This window comes from Trichoplusia ni, chromosome 4, assembly GCF_003590095.1.
Source record: "Trichoplusia ni isolate ovarian cell line Hi5 chromosome 4, tn1, whole genome shotgun sequence".
Classification (NCBI taxonomy): domain Eukaryota; kingdom Metazoa; phylum Arthropoda; class Insecta; order Lepidoptera; family Noctuidae; genus Trichoplusia; species Trichoplusia ni.
This window is the reverse complement of record NC_039481.1, coordinates 19482779-19502762: the sequence shown is the minus strand read 5'-3', so window position 1 is coordinate 19502762 and position 19984 is coordinate 19482779. Positions and strand designations below refer to the sequence as shown.

The window sequence follows — 19984 nt, the reverse complement described above, 5'->3', positions numbered from 1 at the left end:
GCAAGATAGTTTCAAGTGGACTTTAATAAATACTATACGACTCAAAATAGGTCTTTTTCAATAAACTTTATGTTTAAAATATTTATTTAAACTGTTAATTTGTATGATGTGCGGTATTAATGTTTACCTACATGCCTACCGGCAAAATATGGCTGAAAGAATGTTATTTTTATGTCACCACTAATGTAATACCCATATTTGCAAATAAATATTATCTTTAAATTTTATCTTTATCTTAAAATCTTGTCTTTAGAGTTTAGTCTGGCAACACATAAAACAGACAGATCTGGTCTTGCTACTATAATCATCAATATTATTTTTAACTTTGTTTGCAAACATTTGTGTAGTTGTCAATTATCACTTTATCAGTGAAATTTGAAGTTGAAGCGTCAGGCTTAGTAAGATATCAATTTTATAGCATAAACAATTACGGTTTCACATGTAAAACGCGTATAAGCTGCTGTAAGTAGATAACTTCTTCGAACGAATCTAGTATTTTGAACACTTAGTCGCGTGATCATCCCAAGTTCAAGGTTATTTATTGAGTTCGATACTTCGAAAACGGTACGTATTATTGTAAATTATGTTTGTATTATCTGCATTTGTTTTATTTTTTAATATATATCACTGAAATTGAAGAATTAACGGACTAGAAATAGGATCAACAAAAAAATAACGTGCATTATTTATTTAACTAGTTATAACTGTATTCCGAATATAAAGTAAGTTAATAAGGTCTTTGACCTAGGTCACATATTTAATAATAACAATGTCTCTGTAGAGGACTTATTTAAATACGATTTGCCTAGGTATTGTTTCATTAATTATTGTGTTTTATTTTGAGGTTTTTGGTGATAAATAATAATTTTTTCAATCATATTTTCTATACTTCGAGAAAAAAAATTGCAAAATTCTGAAAAGTCATTGTCTTTTTAAATTATCAACAAACCTGTTTATCAAGTAGATCAGGTACCTGTTCCATTGGATTCAAAGAACAAAAAAGTCAAGCGAACTCTAGTGAACCTCTATGTAACAAAAAACTAAAAGCATTTATGATATTCTTGTTTTTTACAGATGGGCTACCTGACTGACCAATCCACTTATACACAAACAAGTTTGTATGATAGAGTCAAGAAGTTGTTGGTGTCAGATGAATGGAGTGACTGCACCTTCTCAGCATCAGGAACAAAATTTAAAGCACATAAACTAATTTTAGGGATCAGTAGTCCTGTATTTGAAGCTATGTTTTATGGGCCCTTGTCATCAGATGATGATATTATTATTACAGACATCCAACCTGATATATTCCAACTGATATTGAATTACATTTACACAGATACAGTAGAACTGAGCTCCATACATCAAGCCTTTGAATTGTTATATGCATCTAGGAAATACTTGTTAGAACACTTATCTGAGCTATGTATTGCTCACATACAAAGTAATCTAAGTGTAGACAATGTCATAGAGGTGTTAAATTACCCAGACTACATGCAAGACACACAGCTGATCACATTTGCACTGAAGCTGTTCTGTGAACATGCAAATTATTTATTGCAAGAAAAAAAGAAGAGCATTACATGCTCCTGTTTCAAAGCCATCCTAGAAAGTGAGCAAATGAACATATCTGAAAAGGACCTTATAAAGCATGTCTTTGAGTGGTCTACATATTGCTGTGAGCAGACTGATATACCAGACACATTTGAGAATAGGCGAGATGTACTTAAAAGAAATGGTTTATTTAAACTGCTGCGGTTTCTGTCCCTGACTGTTAATGAACTTGAAGAAATTTATTCTGATTCCAATAATCTTTTGTTACCATATGAATATGAAAACATCAAGAAAATCATTAAAAGTTCTAATATGGATGGTAAAGACGAAATTGGACCTATTGGCCTCACTGACATACCAAGGGATTTGTTAAAACTGCAATGGCACCTTTGCTATAGAAGTCCTATTAGATCTGTAGCTCCTATTGTTATTGACTCTAATAATTTTGCCATACATTCGCGTATAAAAGTAAACAAATCTATATTTATCAATTCACTTTGCATTCCTACAAGAATGGCACCGGCTGTACATTTCCGCAATAATGTAGCTAAGGCATACTCGGAGCAATTATCAGTATCTATCATAAGTGAATCAGACAATAGTGTTATTAAATTGACAAACTTCATGAACACTGTTGGATATGACTCAATGGTTGATATAGAGCTTTCAGAACCCTGTTTTATTAAGAAGGACGAGTGGTACAAAATATGTTTTAAGTGGCCGCGTAACAGGCTGCACAGTTATTCCTACGTCGTGGAATTTAGACACAACCACTATACTGGTCATAAGGTGTCATTTGAATTCGACGATCTTACGTTTAGCGCTGGTAATGGCGGTAGTTTTCTCGGCGGCCTAAAATTTTGTTTGTAATTATGTGCCATCTAATTATAATTCTTTGAATACCTCATATAAGCGGAAATTAATTTTAAGTTCTTAACTTTATAGCATAAATGTATTATTAGTTTAAAGTATGTTTAGAATATTTAAGTCGAAGAATAAATTTAACCGAGGTCAGGGATTTTATAACTTCTATTTATTTACCGATTATTTAACTTATTTTTTATGAATGGGCTGTTGCACCTTAGCATCGACTTGCAAATTAATCTCAATAAAAAAAAACTAGAATTAAAAACCAAAGAATCATACGTAGATTAAAAAAAAAAACAGTAGATGCGATTTCAATATTAAAATTTTAGGCTTACAAAACTTCAATTAACTAAGTAGTTATAAGTTATTGGAATGATAAAATTAATACATTCTATTTTATCAGTATAGTGTAGTATTACTCAGAATAGTCAAGTGGAATCTCACCACGCCAATGCCTACTGGGCAAGTACTGCAAGTTCGATCCCGCATGGCAGAAATATTTAAGTGATCTACATCTGAGTCTTTGTATTATCTGTGCATGTAATTGTAGTGTCGACACAAGAAATGGAAAAAAATGTGGTAGTCCAGTATTAAAAATCAAGCTGTTTTGCTATGTAATAGCAAAACAGCAATATCAATAGCAACTTTGTGCATTCTCCTGTAGACAAGTAGGTACCTATTTATTGATGTATACCTGCTAGCATTATGTACTTATAATAAATAAATTATTTATTAAATCATGGTCGTTTAATTTCGATAATCAATATCTCACCTGCAACTCTACGCAAAATATCATAAATTAAGTAATGCAAGTAAGCGATTTAGTAGCATCTTATAAGTATTTGTAGTTTTCTTGTTTACCTACTTTTTTGTTGAGTCAAGACACCGCTATTATAATAAATAATCTTTTTATGACTTGTGTATACAGTCAGGTCAAAATTGAAAAGATAACCAAAGCTCAGCACGATTTTAAAGTTCTATCCATTAGGAATGACTTTGTTCTCAGAGTTTCTTAGCTGTCATATCTTTTTAAGTAGGTCGGTATATCTAGTAAGATACGTGATACGTATTCTATTTAATAAGACGGCAAAAAAACAACACGGACACAATACTTCATGTTTATTAAAAAAACAATCTTCAAACTACAATCATACAAATGGGATAACGTCATAATTATAATACAAATGAAATACCTACTACGTATTACACTTCTATACATGATACACAAAGCGTTAACGCCGTGGAGGACCTTCGAATTTTTTTGTTAGTAATATAATGCGTTCGGCTTCACGAATACCGCTCAACCGTGCTCCGTGTGCTGTGGCGAAATATCCGGGTACAGTAGCTTCACCCGCAAACAAAAGGACCGGTGGTATCGGATCGCATGGACCTGGTACGGGGGTTCCCAATTCACATTGGTGGCTCACTGTAGACACACAACTCATGTAAGAAAATGACCCACAAAAATGTGGATCTGAAGCCCATTTTGAACGTAGCATCATTTGTGGGTAAGGTAAGCATGGATTGCCAGTGAATCTGCGCAATAATTGTGTCAGTCCTTCAGCGACGTCGTTGTCTGCCATTGATTCCATGACGGCAGCTTCTTGACCGGATATCATAGCGCATAACACGTGTTTACTGCCCGGCAGTTCATCTATGGCACAAACGCCTCGTGTCCAATCACTTCTGCATTGCAATTCTTCAGCTGACCAAGCAAGTTTTAAGTTACCTTCATGGCATACCCAAAAAGGCTCAGAGTACTCGAGGAAAATTTTATCGCTGAGACCAAAACCTAAATTACATATAGCGTCCAATTTACAGACCGGAAGCGGTGGAGCAAACAATTTGTCTGCTTGACATTTTAGACAGCCTAGAGACATTGTAACAATGACATAATCAGCATAAAGCTCTTCTCCGTCACAACATTTAATAAGGGAGCGTCCTTCACCTGTTTGGCCTTGTCCCCATCGAATTACATTGACAGGTTTATTATATCGAATGCAATTGTCTGGAAGTCCGCGCAGTAGTGGTGCCATCACACCTACGTAACCCAGAGGGACCCGCACGCAACCTCCGGGCAGTTCAATATAGCTACCGTACTGATCGGCACTGACTAAAGACAGATCATCTCCGCATCTATTTCTCAAAATATTTGTTAAACCAAACATAACGCGAGCGGCGTCATACCTTTGATCTTCAGGAAAATTATGTAGTTCTTGTTGTATGCGTAACCCGATAAAATTCAATAAAGTTCCATGTTGTCGTTCCCCTCCTAGTCTAAATAAATTGGCAGCTTGTTGTTCTATTTGCCTAAAAGTGTGATAAGCCGTAATTGTAACTGGTAAGTCAACTGCACGTCCTTCGCTGGTGCAAAATAAGCCTCTCGAAGCGTCCAAACGAGGCAACGGTTGTTGCAAAAGTTTGTCCTGCGATGCTAGAGTGTATACAGAATTTGGCAAACATGCGCCAAAAATCCACTCTGCCCCCATTTCAATGACTGCATCACCAAGCCAACAAGAATGTATTCGTCCGCCGGGCCTGTGGAATATTTAAGTATTTACTTTTTATAAATCTGAAATACTTTATTAGACCAATCCACTTTTGTTTGGTATAATTTAAAAGTGGTTGGGGTTGCATTCCTGTCTCAAATTTAGTATTAAATTTTCTTACATCAAGACATTGCTGCGTTGCATTCTAATGCAGGTACTTATGTAGGGTGTCTACAATGTTGACCTTTTTATAAGATTTCTAAAACAACTTACTTAAATAGCATACCTTTCTTTAGCTTCAAGGACGAGGAAATTTTTTATGCCACATTGAGTGAGTCGATGTGCTGCCGAGAGGCCTGCCATCCCAGCCCCCACTATGATCACTCGTGGTTCTTGACAGTTTGGATTGATACTGCATGAGTCTAGTATACATTGCTCTTGTCCCGATGTGCCTGGTGTGGTGATCGCACAGCCATAGTGTCGTTTGTCAGTTCTAGCAAGCGTGTTTGGGGCGTTCGAGCCATTCCCTGCCCAAGAGCTAAGTTTTCTGAAGAAATTCCAAAGGTCCCCTTGCCATATTAGTTTCATACGTGATAATTTCATTCTTATATTGCAGATATAAATGCCATCTAAAACTTTTAAAAATTACATACCACTCTCGAATTTTGAAAGCTTTTTCATAAAAGTAATAGGATGACGTTTAAAACACCATAGTGCGAAAAGAGAATCAATTTCTTCTTTATTTTGTTATAAAGAGTTTTTGAAGGTAATTCATTTTTTACGATATTGAACCTTAAACGTTGGACTAACACTTAAAAAACCTTAAATCTACAAATAATGCTGTGGATAATTAGTATCTAGAGTTTGACTTGGTCTGTGTATGTTTGAAATAGCTTTGCAGGTCTATTCAGCAGTCGTTGAATGGAATGGCTCTGGCGTATGTGCATTGTCACGCTATCCCACGCTAAGTACCTAGAGTCAAACGAAAGTCACGTGTCTGTTTGTAGGATCGTCGACGCACGCTGAGGCACATTTCGTGTAGTCGATATTGTCCCAGTAGGCAGAAGAAAGGCTTCGGCTTCCAAAACACAAACCGACCAAATGCGGGAGACGTTGCACTTCGGTTCAGATTCAGTCAGTAAGAGATTGGCTCTACCCGCTTCCACTGCCGAGGAAGTGGCCATGAGGTTTCCCAAGCCAAACAAAAAAAAACCTGGGTGATGGTCTAAAGGCTTTTCAGATGAACTGAAAATCTTTTTTTGAATGGATTTCTACTGTTTTCTGTTTATTTTTTCATTACTACTATATATTTAGACAGATATTTTAGTCCTACTCACCAAAATCTCTCTGGTTCAACTGGATGCTAACGCTTGTGAGCCTAACATCTTTAATTAGAAGTAAATAGTACTTAATAGAAAAATATCTCAACACTCAAAAACTTAGATATTGGTAAGTGGTAAATATTGGCACAAGTCGTTTCGTAAGTTTTAATTTTGGTCTGTCCTAACTTGTATTAGGCCGATGATGAGTGTAGAATAGTAAGTATCAAACAAGGTTAAAAGATTATGAATTTAGAATAGTTAAGTTCCTGTTAAGGTTAAAACCAACCACAATCAGTGTAATGAGAACAATTAGTTCGATGTGTTATATATTTATAGATTCACGGTTTTCTTTTACTTAAAATTTTTGATTGATGTACATAAACGAGAAAACTAGTTAACTATATTTGAACAGCCGTTAATTTCTAGCGTAATTAAAACGCACTTAAGTACGTTGAAGTAACCAAAACAAGGCGGGTATTTGGGTTTGTTAAACAAGTGGGTTTTTTTTAAATAATAGTCAATATTACTGAGACAATGCAGTTTATTATATTGGCGCTAAACCTGGTAACAACCATTTAATAAATAGACACATAGAATTATAAATATGAATAGGTATTTACCTACACCTAATTGGGTCGATATACATAGAAATGTTATTATTAATGTTTAAGCAGGTATCTATTAATTATTGCGTCAACTTTAATAATAGGCATTTTATAGATACAAGGTTATTTAATAAAACAAATGTTACCTATGTATTTCTTAATAAGAAAAATAAATCGTGTTGACCTTCCGACCTACTTATTATTAAATTTGAATATAATAAAAATCTAGAAGGTATAGTGAAAATTTGAATACATATGTATGAAAGGATAGGTTACAATTTTATTGCAATAACAAAAATGTTATCGACTTAATCGAACCCGGCACCGTGCGAGCGGAACCCTCAACGGCAAGTAGGCAAGTAATCGGCACAAACTTAGTGACTCATTCATTCATAATAAATACATATTATATTTACTTGTAAATTTTAATGTCAAGCTTAAATATTCTTCGTTAACTTATGAAATTGTATTTTTAAAACTTGATTTTGTGACCTCAAACTCTTCTAAAACCTTCATTTTTTTTCGTTCATAAAATAAATAAGATGTACTTATGTTTGTATAAACTTGTGCACCATCTGACGAAAAATAACATATTTATAAGCCGTAACTAAATATAAAATATTTTTTCCCAATAAGGAATAACAATAAAATTATCACATATTATCTGGTAAAGAATTCAATGTCCGTGGTCTGTCCAAGAATTTGATATGAAAATGAAGAATACAATATAAAGCTTGTTATTAGCTATAACACTATAAGTATTTACAAAACAACACATATAAAGCTAGAAAAATAAATAAAGACAAGAAAATAACATTTTTTTCTAGACTCTAATTATTGAATTTAAAGTTTCTAACAGTTATTGTCTTATACGGCCAATATACATATATTTTTCAGTCTCTGACTGCTACATTCAAGAATCTAGAAATATATTTAAAATACTCATAGAGTGCTCCCTTCTAAATATTGTCAAAATATCTAGATAATACAACAAGAATTAAACGTTATGTAGTAATAAATACTGACGATTATACTTTTGAAATATCTACTCTTTTCGAACATGATTAATGTAATTTCACTCTTATATAGGTACGCATAAAGTGGGTGATGTTTTGAATAATAACACTAAAATAATTGATACATTTGATAACACGGACAAGGTTTCAAATATTTACGTGTTCTTGTCAGATTTATGAGTAGGAGAATATTTGTTCTTAGGACTCCTTATTGGCCTTTAAGTACATCATCCGCCGAAGCTTTCACTTCGTCCCAAGATACATGTATGTCACTCTCTTCGCTGAAACGAGAGCAAATTGCTAATCTTAGGAAGTACGTGTCATCAATTTTGGATGGGACCAAATGGATTTTTCCACGGCCGTTAATACGCCTCAGTAATTCTTCGTTCTTATCGTTATCGCCCTTCAATCTAAAGCAAACAAGTCCCATAGTAACTTCTTCATAAATCTCGAACCTCTCGTCAGCACTGCACAATCTCTCAAACAGATGAGCCAATGCAATCTGTTTTCTGATGAATTTCTGGAGGTTTTCTACACCGTACAGGCGCAGGACGAACCACAATTTTAGGGCTCTAAAACGACGACCTAATGGTATTTGCCAGTGGCGGTAGTCAGGAGCTGATCCTTGCATGTCATGTTTCAAATACAGAGGATCAACGTTGAAAGCATCGATAATCCAACGTGGTTCCTTGAGCCACAAAGCGGAACAGTCGAAGTTGACTAATAACCATTTGTGTGGATTGAAGTTAAAAGAGCTAGCTTTCTCGACACCCTTCATGAGGTACCGGTACTCAGGACAGATAAATGAGGATCCAGCGTAGGCCGCGTCCACGTGCAGCCACACGTCCTTGTTATTGCAGACATCACCAATTTCATCTAAGGCATCAAATGCGCACGATGATGTCGTACCCAAAGTGGCAACGACCTGCAATAAAAGTTTACATTGAACACAACTTTAAGAATTATGCTGGATAACAGTTTCTAAAATTGTATATTATCATGATTTCTTACGTAGAATGGAATCAATCCGTTACGAATATCCTCTTCCATAGCCTCTTGTAGCGTTTCACCACGAAGACGCCTTTTACCGTCCGGCTGTAAGGAGCGAAGCTTTACTCCACCCAAAAGGCCGGCACGTTCCACCGAAGAATGAGCTTGCTCTGGAAAGATAAACAGAATCTGTTGTAGTTAATAGTTTTCCATTTGTTTGGAAAGTTTTTGTCACTATATGATTTGTTCCCTCTGTGTAAATTATATTTGAACTTACTGTTGCAGTAACCGACAAGTTTAGAAAGAATTTCAGTTTCTGTCCATTCTGGATGTTCTTCTTTAACGCGCGTCATAGTGCGGGACTTGGCTCCCAGCAACGCCACTAACGTTGCTTCACTGGCAGTGCCTTGGATGACGCCGCCGGCCTCGCCCCCAGAGCGAGCCAGGAACGAATCGGGAAGGCCTAGCATCTGGCCCAGCCAGTCTAACATTACTACTTCCAATTCGGTACAGGCCGGGCTAGCGATCTGGAAAATAACCAATACTTATCATGAGGCTTCGACCATCCAATTAACGTACTTTTTCAACTCAGGCCCGATTTTTCAATAGTCAGATAACTTTTATCTGAGGAATAAATATGGGCGTTTGACATATTTTCTATACAAAAGCTGTCAAAACGTCAAACTTATTCGTCAGATAAAAGTTATCTGGCGATTGAAATATCGGCCCCAAGACACCTTGCATTCTCAAGTTATACCAAATTATTTCATAGTTCTACGAAACTCGACAAATTATTTTAATGATATTTGCAGATTTTAACTACTTATTGATACAAAAAATCTAACGAGCGACTATGCCAAGCAACCAGTTTTCCTTGTTCGAATTACAGAACGTGACATTGACACTGGCATCGTTTCACAGAAGTGTATGTACCTAAGTACAAAGGAATTGATAATGACAGAGATTCCTACAATAGTAAGTAAAAATTCAACCCCTTAACTTAGTTCGTAGATATACATAAAATATACATAACCAATGTTTATTTTTGGGTAGGTAACTTATGATGAATTGTACAATTCGGCATAAAGTGTGGGTATGTAATTGCTTTGATTTACTCGACCTTGGCGTATTTAAGAATCGACGCCTCAATTATATTTTAAAAGATATATTATTTTATTAAAGTACTAGCTGTTGCCCGCAACTTCGTCTGCGTGGTTAGAAGATATAAGTTATGACTTTTTCTTCGCTCCTATTGGTCACAGCGTGATGATATATAGCCTAAAACCTCCGTCGATTAATAGTATATTCAACACAAAAATATTTTTTCAATTTGAACCAGTAGTTCCTGAGATTAGCGCGTTCAAACAAACAAACAAACAATTAGTATATACATAGTACATACATAGTATAAACATAGTAATTAGTATATATATAGTACAATTAGTATATAGATGCCAACGATATCTTCGCTACGTTTCATCGATTTTAAATTTCTCGCGCGGAGATTTTAATATTACGATAACTCATTACCTATTAACTTTTTTGGCGTAGTGTAAAAGGCAATTTTGTTCTATATTACATGCATAATATATCTAACTTATTTATTTGGATAAGGATTAATAATGTATTGTTAAAAAGAGGTTCGTAAATAACCCATAATTTTACTGTATTATAAAAATGGTTATTGTGGGTTATCCTTGGAAGATAGACATATACCACCGCGGACTTTTTTGTAGATCTATTAAAGAGGTACAAACCCGCCATACATTGTTTTGTTGTAACTCAAAAGGTTTTGGCAGCGTTCTCGATGAAAGCTCTCGAATGGCTTAATTTTTTCCGACATGTTTAACTAATATCGTTGTAATATCGTCAGTTTACACAAAACCTAAACTTATTATACACTAAAACGTCGTATCGTTGAAAACCGCATAAAAATCCGTTCAGTACTTTTCTAGTTTATCGCGAACAGACAGACAGACAGACAGATAGACAGACGCGGCGGGGGACTTTGTTTTATAATATGTATAAGGATAAGGATAAATACTTGATTCGTTTAGTAATATGTATATTTTTGAGTTTCGACACAAGAATTCATGTGTGAGACCAAAGCTGGAACGTGTTTAAGTGGTCACAAGTGCCCATCATTGCAACTCTTTGAAAGCGACGATCTACAATGATAGCAAATGTATTTGAACTCGCAGTGTCAGCTAGAAGTAATTGACTAAGTATTGCTGAATTGAAAGGAAAACTACTGGTGAGTTGGAATGATTCGTGTAAGTATGTATGAAAAGGTAAATACCCATGTAAAACCGATGCAGGCAATAGCACCGCTCAGCATATCAGCCACAATCGAAGGGTACGAGTTGGCGGTGGGGAAGTACGCGTGGAAGCGAGGTGAGTGCCAGTGGGTGACCCCGGACATGACGACGCGTTCGATGTCCGCCATCACCGCCGTCCAGGGCTCTGCCTTCTCCGGGGCTTGCTCCGGAACCAGCGGTCTAAGGTAGCCCGGCTTCACAGATGGAACTACTTGCCTGGAAAATGTAAAAAGGACGTAAGTTTTTTTACATAATTTATTATAGATTTATTTTCTTAAATATTTGGGTATTTATCTAGGTACCTGTCTCTGATGTTCTCCAAGTATTCCGCGATGTAGTCAGTCATCGCTTTCGCGAAGTCCTTGAAATCGCCGGCCTCCATTGTACCTGGAAACATGAGATTAACAAAATAATCATCACACTACTTTATGCTAAATAATATAAAAAAACCTTGGAAGGATTCTAAGTTAAATGACTACGAAAATTAATACACTGAAGAGACAGAAAGTAAGTAACTGAAAATATGCCACGATAATGTTACGAGACATGATGGTAATATGAGTAGAATGTTATGGGATTGAATCGACGCCCCTGTTGTTTGCAGGAAGAGACAATTAACTTGGAAGCGACATAAGAAGACGGCACGCAAAATAAATTCTGTCAAGCAGGGAATTAATACGCAACTCTTAGTCTAGTAACAGAACCTTATAATATGTTCTGGGATATTGCTTAGTTGCACTGTCATAATTATATAAATGTTCAGATTATCACTTCAATTAAATTAGTTGAGTTGAGCTAAAAGAGAGATGCAGAATCAAACCTAAAAGATACCATAAGTACACATTCAGCGAACTAAGCACACCATAGTAGCTATTAGGTGCCTTTAAGATAACATACGGCATTAAATTAAATAGGTGAAGCAGAACAATACACCAATAAAACTAAAACAATATTAAACATTCAAATATGACTTATGACAAACCGTAGTCAAGTTTTGTATCTTGATCCGACATTATGGCAGCTGGGAAAAATATTAACATTAGTCAGTAACAAAATATAATTCGCAAAATCTATGTACCTAATAGCTATATTATAGTATAGAGTCAAAATGCTTGAATAGTTGAATCGCCTTTCTAGTTCAGCCTCAGTATATTAATCCAATCTAGTTAAACTGGTCCTTTTGTAAAATTTTAAAATGGGATTAAGGGACAGCCCCTTTAGCCAAGTGACATGTTTATAAGCAAAAAATTTAATAAGGTCAACAGAAGTTGCTCGAATCTATGGAGATGACCGGTCGCTGTGACGTGATGATAATAAACGAAATGTACTTAATTCCATACAAAAGCGTTTTCTATTGACGTCAACGATTGCAGAAATGTCTTTGGCCAGAGAGGCAATTAAATTATTTGTTTAGTCTTAAGGATGTACAAATACACTGTTACATATGGCAGTTAGGGCATTACCTAATTTTAACTGTTTGCAAACAAGTTTGTATGCTATGAGTCATTTGTAGAGGTAGTCTTCGAGGACTAAGTTTGAATCTAATGTTACACTTTAACTTAATACCAACCCTGTACGTGTGCGTAAAGACCTAATTTGGATTTTCCTCAAATATTTTTTTCGTATCAATAAATAAATACGTTCAAAACAAAACTAGTTTTATCTCCTTGATTGTGACATTGACCGAATGCGTATAACTTATTACATCATACAATTATGTGACATGATCAATGTCAGTGTGAAATGCTGCCGGTTGTTAAGTAAATAATGTATTTAGACCTGAATTGGTGGTCTTTGTTCAATGCCGAGAGAGCGGCGGCGGAGTCGGTGCGGACACTCGGTGCGCTTGCGCAACTCGCCGAGCGTACGCCGCCGAGCAAGTGGTGCGAGGTTATGCATGGACCTCGATGCCTCCACAAGACACTGTTTACAGTTTTTGCTGTACGTCTAGGAGAATTTAGAAGGGTTGACTTGCAACGTGGTCGACCTTTGTGAAGGTAGTTGAAGTCACCGAAATAAAAGTCAAACAAGCTGACATAAACATTCAGTAATATTAAATCAATACTCGTATATAGGCTTTAATCAAGTCTCGTAGATGGTAGAGGCCAGTGACTGATGACTGGTTATTTTCAAATCCATTTTCCATACATAGAACATGTATGGAAACTCCATCTTCGTGCTAAGTTACCTAAGCCGTAACCCACCAACAAAAAAGTGTGAAATTATTTTTGCACATTAGTTAATTGAAAAGTAATATGCCTTGCAACACATTTCAAAAATATTTCTACAATTAGCTAAATATTTTATTACTAAATACTATAAAAGTAGAGCGACAGGCAACGTCCAATGCCAGAATTAATTCAGTGTTCGTCAATGAGATTGCAGCCATTATTCACTACGTTTATCTGCTCTTTCAGGGTACAAGAGCATGTTTAATTCAACGAAACGTATCAGCTTCACGGCATCGATCGGTAGGTTTAGGGCCAAGGCAACAGAACACTCACGCGATCACTGAAAAAGTAAGCGAAGCGGGCAATTCGCACATTATCTCAGATTCCGCTCATTTATTATGTACGATAACTCTGTTACGGGTCCCGTATAATTTCAGGGAGTAAAGACTCATAATGTAATAAGGGCACTTAACTAATGCAAGAGAGAGTTAAATGTAGAGTCATTCTGAGGTCTTTTAACTCAAGCGGTCTTGGAAATAGATGATATCTTATATAGCGCGTTTGCTCCCTTAAATTTTATGATTAGAACCGAAGTTGTTTCCTTTAGTGTAAGAAAGGAACCCTAAACTGCACTCATTGTGAGCCTTAATTTGCTGTGACAATTCCAAGACACCGATATTTATAATTTGATTCAATACCGCAATCACGATTACATTATTGACACAGTAAACGAGTTTCTTCGAGGTCAAACCACTGCAAACTTGTCCATAAGGTGATATACCTATCTATTATTAAATCTACGGAAGTAGCTCTGATACCGGATATACCCATGATAATGTAATAATTCTTGTAATAAATCAATTGTAATTAAGTTTTTATTGACGTAAGTATATTAGAGGCACATTGATTATTTACGCAGAAAATATTTAACCTTAATTATGTGTACCTGCTTTAAAAATTGTATTGTGTTCTAGGTTAATTCTAAACCTCATCACATGGTAAAGGCAGGATACTGGTTAAATGATTATTTACCTTAAAATTAAGATATAATACATAACCAACTAATTGTAGAGCCGATTATTTAAATTATTTCACAAAGTTAGCTTCAATTAAAAAGATTTGATTTTATAGTTTTGTTTTCCCATCATAGTGGATAATTTAAAGACTCTCTTGGTTAGTAGAATTTACTAACTAACCAAGAGACACAAATCATGGGCTTAGCCTGCCCTCTCACTTGACAGTGTACAGGAAATTAGTGTCACACAGACACTACGTTCACTTATAAGTGCCGTATGTGATTGCGGTTGTCGCGGATAATAGCCACTCGGCATGGGCTTCAAAAGTGTGAATCTAGTAGAGCTATGTGATTGAATATGAACCGGCGATGCGGGCAGGTCTGCTAAAATACGATTTACAAATTCCGATCTCTGTTCTGTATATATTTATTGTTTCCAAATCGCTGAAGTGCAGGAAAACGCGACAATAAGCAAACATTTTTAGAAAAAATGACTTTTTCTATACCTCGAAGAAGAAATCAACAGTACACCCTTAATCGACTTGCAAATTACTTTCGATTCAAAACGAGGTTTCTTATTCCGTAAAAAGGAAAACCCCTGTGAGGTATGAATTACGGGCAACGGATAATCCCGCGCTCTGAGAACAAGTCGGCGACCGGTGCCGTCAAACTGTGCGAAATATGAATCATGTTTATTTTTCCTCTAAAACCGGAATATTTACTTGTTTGTTTTGTTCTCTAGTGAATGAGCTCTCCCTAGCTTTTTTTCCTGGTCAATTGGGCTCGGCTCTCAGCCTCACAGAATAACTGAATCCTCATAACTCATGGTTATTAAAATAGATTACTGATCACAAATTTTTGGCTTCAATAATATTGAAGTGTCAAACTCAAAATTCAGATTAAAAATAATAATTTTCTGATAAAGAAGTAGAAATTTAGTTTTGATAATATCTTTTGTACCTAGTGATAAAAGGTAGATACCTATTATTTATTTATATTGGAACATTTTAACTTAAAAACTCTATTATTACAGAATTCCTGTAAATATTTTGATTAAAAACGAATTTAACCAAAACTATAGGATGTTAGTTGCATTTTTGTCGACCACTCTGCTTAATTGGGATTGAATATGATATCCTTCATAACCGTGGTAGTTAGGGTAGTATAACCTTAACCCTTTTATAAGAAGGATCGGGGACTACAAAAGATATTTTTTTTGAACTCTACATTATTGATATTGAACTTAATGTATCTTCTTTTAGAGAGCCCGTACTTTAAATACAAATAGCCCAAATATAGCGTCCGGATCTACGCCACGGGATTTGTCCCAATTATAAAGCTATTAAATCAATATGCGGGTCGAAGCACTCGATATGAGGCTTCACTTTGATGACCGTAGAGTTTATGAAAGGCCGATTAAAACTGGGCAAACAAAATAATGAATCGAGATCAATTGCTCAAAAAAATTATTACGAAAAAATTCATTTGTTTTTAACATACAACTGCAACATACAACTAAGAAAGTGATATCAAAATCAAAGAGAGATAAATAAAATGAAAAGATAAGGTTCACAAACATACTTGTGATTTCTAACAATAAAACAGATTAGAGAGAATCGTTAGATAGTGTTAATAGTGGAGTCATTAGGGTGGAGAGTAATTAGCCTGGATTATCTCATTCCCCATTCGGAGCTTAGGTCTGTATCCATCAAAAATCATAAATTGACGTCCATCATTCTCCGTCAGATAACACAAAATCAGTTGCTCTATCTTTTGATATTATATAACGAAACATTTTTCCTTAAGTTCAACAAGTGGGCCAATGTTTTGACAAGATAAATGGTAACGTGTTTTACCCCACGTTCAGATAAATATGATAAGACATTAAATTAAAGTTTAATTTTTGTTGTTTATTACCTTTTGCATTCTATGCACACGACGTTGTATTCGAACAGGATACATGATTAACCCAGCGTTGCGGGTGGGCTCATTGTATATTGAAACAGTTGACGATCGGCTTGTTGAAATAAAACGTGTTGTATCCCCCGCAATTATAATCATCAGTTTAATTCTCGCCCAGATCCACAAGAGCGTAAATGTAAGTGTGCCGAAGGAGCTCTACTTTTATTCTTTGTAAAGGTGAATTGCTGAATATGCGGCTTAGAAATTTATTTTTTGTTCTTGAGAGCAACAATCTATTTTTGAAGATGAATTTAATTTATTTTACTAAACCAGATCAGGTATAGAAGATTGAGTTCAATCTTTTTTAGGGGGTTTAAAAATAAAGCTTTTCAGGAAATGAATATCGAGTGTTAATATTTTGCGACTATTTATTTTTCCTTTAGCTGTACCCAGAACTATCGCTTAGAAAAATTTTAGGTCCTATAGGTTTTCGATTTTTATTAGTTTATTTCCCATTTGAAGGTGTTATTTTATTTTCAAAAATCATTCGGTAAGAAAATTGTTTTTTTTTTTTTAGCACCGATTTTCTTTTCAATCGACATTGTAGTAATAGCGTCCTGATTAAGGAAAACTGGGCCCCGATTTTGCTATTTACAATGGCCAATTAATGAATGGCAATTGAATTATATTAGATTTTTTAAATTTTATTAATTACAGTAACAAAGTATTGTGTTTATCATTTTCAACTTTTACCGGAATAGTTGCAAAAATCTTGAATGCATCGGGGGTACAGTTCCTGAATATGTAGAGCGTATATACCCGAAATATATCCTGCAGGAGAAAATGCTTCAGTTTTATATGCTCGCGGGTTTTTTTCCGGATTTATAAAATATTAAGACTACGATTCCAATTATTCTTAAATTTCTGGAATTCTCTTTTATTATTGAAACTAACGCATGGACGGAGCGCCATGGCGTAGAGCACAAAATTGGTGATACGATCCTGTAGGAGGCAGGAGTCTCCAGACTTTGGCCCCTGGGCCGTCACGATCGTACTTTGTATATTAATTATTTATAATATCTAATAGTAAAGTCTATATTGTTAAACTGGTGGCAAAATCTTCCTTTTCTGTGTAGTTGTATGAAATTGCATGTTGCATGAAATTTAATTTTTAAGATGTGTTTCTCGCCTTGAGACGCGGGTTTGATTCTAAATGCTAAGATTTTCCTAAATTGCACGTTGATATAATATGATTTCTAAATAAAAACAGTTGCCTAATGACGTCAAATATGTAGGCCGTAGCTAAGGTTGGCCTCTAATTAAATTAAATCAAAATTATTTCTAAGTTGACCTTGAAAACGTCCGTAAGTATAATATCAAAGGATTGGTTACTTTCTCTCATCCTTTTTAAGCGACTACAAAAAAAGGAGGTTTTCAGTTTTATTATTTAAAATAAAAATATATATTTTTGCCTAACAATATTGCGAATAATTTATATGAATATTACAAATTTAAATGATTAATCAGAATGAGATTACTACTGATATATCTTATCGCATTGTAAATAAGTGATATTATCTAACAACATATGTTTTTCGTAATAACATTATTAATGAGTTGCTTAAAACTCAGATTAAATCGAAATATTTTTTAATCTTTGTTATTAATTCATAACTATTTTATCGCATCTTTATATTTTCCTGTTAAACTAAATGTTTATCTAAGCAGCAAGCTTACTTTGTTCAATAGTGATATCACAATACTCTGATTTAAATTAATTGGTGTCGCATGATATTAATAATAATTTTCAAAACTTGTTCATTTTATTGCTCTATGTTAAAAACTTTGTAACACTTACCGAATGTCAAAAAAGTTTGAATCACAAAAACAGTTTAACAAAAACTCAGCGTCTTCTAGTTAATTGGTACTAATTTTCTTTTCGGATGTCCGTGAATTGGCGCGGTATCGTGCGGTCCGTAGAACGCGGTGCGTCCGATTCACTGACTGTGTCGGACTACGCCCGCCCCGCCATTCTCCCAACCTTATATACCATACCTACTACACGAGAGAACTGTTCGCTATGTAGCTGACTCCATTTAGAAGATTAGCCGCGGCGCATGAGCCGTCGACTCCAATGCTAATAGAAGAATTGAATCTCTGAAACGCTTGTTACACCCTAAGGAATACATTTCAATCGAACCCAATCCAATTTATTAAGAGCGACATTGTAAACGCGAATTTCAATTGGACGATTGTTGACTGTTTCAAGTCCATCGATATGAAGCTGAAAGAAATATAGAAATGTAAGTATAACTCCTTCCTAACGATCGATCTTTCTATAGATGTATAGATAGAGATAGGTCAGGTGATCCGCGAGGCTCACCAAATGTATCCTTATAGAAGTAAACTCTATTATCGATGAGAGATTAAGTACTCAAGTTTGTGAAGACATGAAGAAGGCGAGTCGTTAAGTGATGCAAGAACACCCGTAACTTGGTGCAAATAGTTTCGATATTAGATAAAATATGGAGTCGCTTAATAACGACATCAAGGGATTGTGTTTTGATTTTAGGAAGCCAAATATTAAAAAAAAAAACTTGACCAACCCTTGTTAGTGCTAATTTTTAAGCAGAGCATAGTAACACCTAGAACAAAGACCCTGGTAAGATCAGATATTACGTGAATAACCTTGACCTAGGCTAGGCAAGTTTCTGAATCTGATTGTATTGCCTTACACCTTTTTATCATTGAATCTTATAATGACATGTGAATGTGACATATTGTTCTGATTTTTTCTGTTAGTTTTTCCGGTAGAAATATATATTACTTTAGACCATATCGGTACTAAATTTCCTCTCGTGCAATAGAGTTAAATTCTATATTAAGTATCTCACTGTTTGGGTTCTGTATCTCCCCACTAATGTTAGTTTTTTTATCGTGTTATTTTTTTTTTAATTTGTTAGCCATAGGCTTATTTTATAATAACCGTATAACCTACTCTTCTTCTTTATTTATAGTTCTTTCGTTCGTTTTGTGTCAAACCTTGATGGTTCGGGAGCTGACCTCCATGACGCATAACAGGCTGCAGGAGGCTGTACCTACTTGCATTCTACAGTTAGCTCAGAAGACCACATACATGCTATATCCTATTGGACAATATAAGCGTTTTCTGCCGATGCGGTTAAATAGCACTACCCTACGAAAAGTAGTCGCGCACCGTTGACATTTTGGGAAATATACATCTTGCACCTAAGACCTTATAACTTCAAAATATTTGAGTTTAGTAGGTCCACATAATTAAGACAATATCATTACCCATATATGAGACTACTATGATGATGCTAGCAATCTCAGCACTGTATACTTATACTAGTTACTGAGAAGCAATTACATTTTTCAAACGTGTAACTAATCTGAAATAATTACTACGTATTTAAAACTGCAAGTTGTATGTGATACCACACGATAAGCAACAAGCCCTCTTCATCTTGTTCAAAAAGGGGACAATTATTTGTGGCAACTTGTTGCTCTAGAAGCTTTCCTCCCCTTTCTCTTGTTAAAGACAAGGGTAAATTGTTGAACATCAGATTCTTTTGTCCACTTCATGACTTATGTTAACTTAAGCTTACTCATTGAACTGCGTTGTGTATTGTGATGTGAATTACATGAGGTGAAAACGATTTTCGATTTCATCTTCAGTTAAACCATAATGAGTAACGTCAGTAGAAATTGCCCCAT

At 35.1% G+C, this 19984-nt stretch overlaps 3 protein-coding genes across 5 annotated transcripts; 1 reads left to right on the top strand and 2 right to left on the bottom strand.

Moving 5' to 3' along the window:
* The first annotated feature begins 264 nt into the window (after positions 1–264).
* On the top strand, positions 265–3156 carry LOC113493493 (kelch-like protein 40a). The gene is made up of 2 exons (XM_026871496.1): positions 265–564; positions 1075–3156. Exon 2 carries the CDS (start codon positions 1075–1077, stop codon positions 2419–2421), a length of 1347 nt encoding a protein of 448 aa, XP_026727297.1. The 5' UTR covers positions 265–564; the 3' UTR covers positions 2422–3156.
* Positions 3157–3520: 364 nt separating this feature from the next.
* Positions 3521–5688, bottom strand: LOC113493492 (peroxisomal N(1)-acetyl-spermine/spermidine oxidase-like). Its single transcript, XM_026871495.1, has 2 exons — positions 5194–5688; positions 3521–4956 (listed from the first exon to the last, which is right to left on the bottom strand). The coding sequence occupies exons 1-2, from the start codon at positions 5508–5510 to the stop codon at positions 3651–3653; spliced, it is 1623 nt and encodes a 540-aa protein (XP_026727296.1). The 5' UTR covers positions 5511–5688; the 3' UTR covers positions 3521–3650.
* Positions 5689–6752: 1064 nt separating this feature from the next.
* On the bottom strand, positions 6753–18282 carry LOC113493491 (aromatic-L-amino-acid decarboxylase). Of its 3 annotated transcripts, XM_026871491.1 has the most exons (7): positions 18105–18282; positions 12141–12179; positions 11461–11545; positions 11140–11374; positions 9118–9367; positions 8862–9010; positions 6753–8775 (listed from the first exon to the last, which is right to left on the bottom strand). In XM_026871491.1, exons 2-7 carry the CDS (start codon positions 12169–12171, stop codon positions 8059–8061), a joined length of 1467 nt encoding a protein of 488 aa, XP_026727292.1. In that variant the 5' UTR covers positions 12172–12179; positions 18105–18282; the 3' UTR covers positions 6753–8058. The 3 variants fall into 3 exon arrangements, with proteins under 3 accessions (XP_026727292.1, XP_026727293.1, XP_026727295.1); XM_026871492.1 differs by lacking the exon at positions 12141–12179; XM_026871494.1 differs by lacking the exons at positions 12141–12179; positions 18105–18282 and adding an exon at positions 14362–14383.
* Between the last annotated feature and the right edge of the window lie 1702 nt (positions 18283–19984).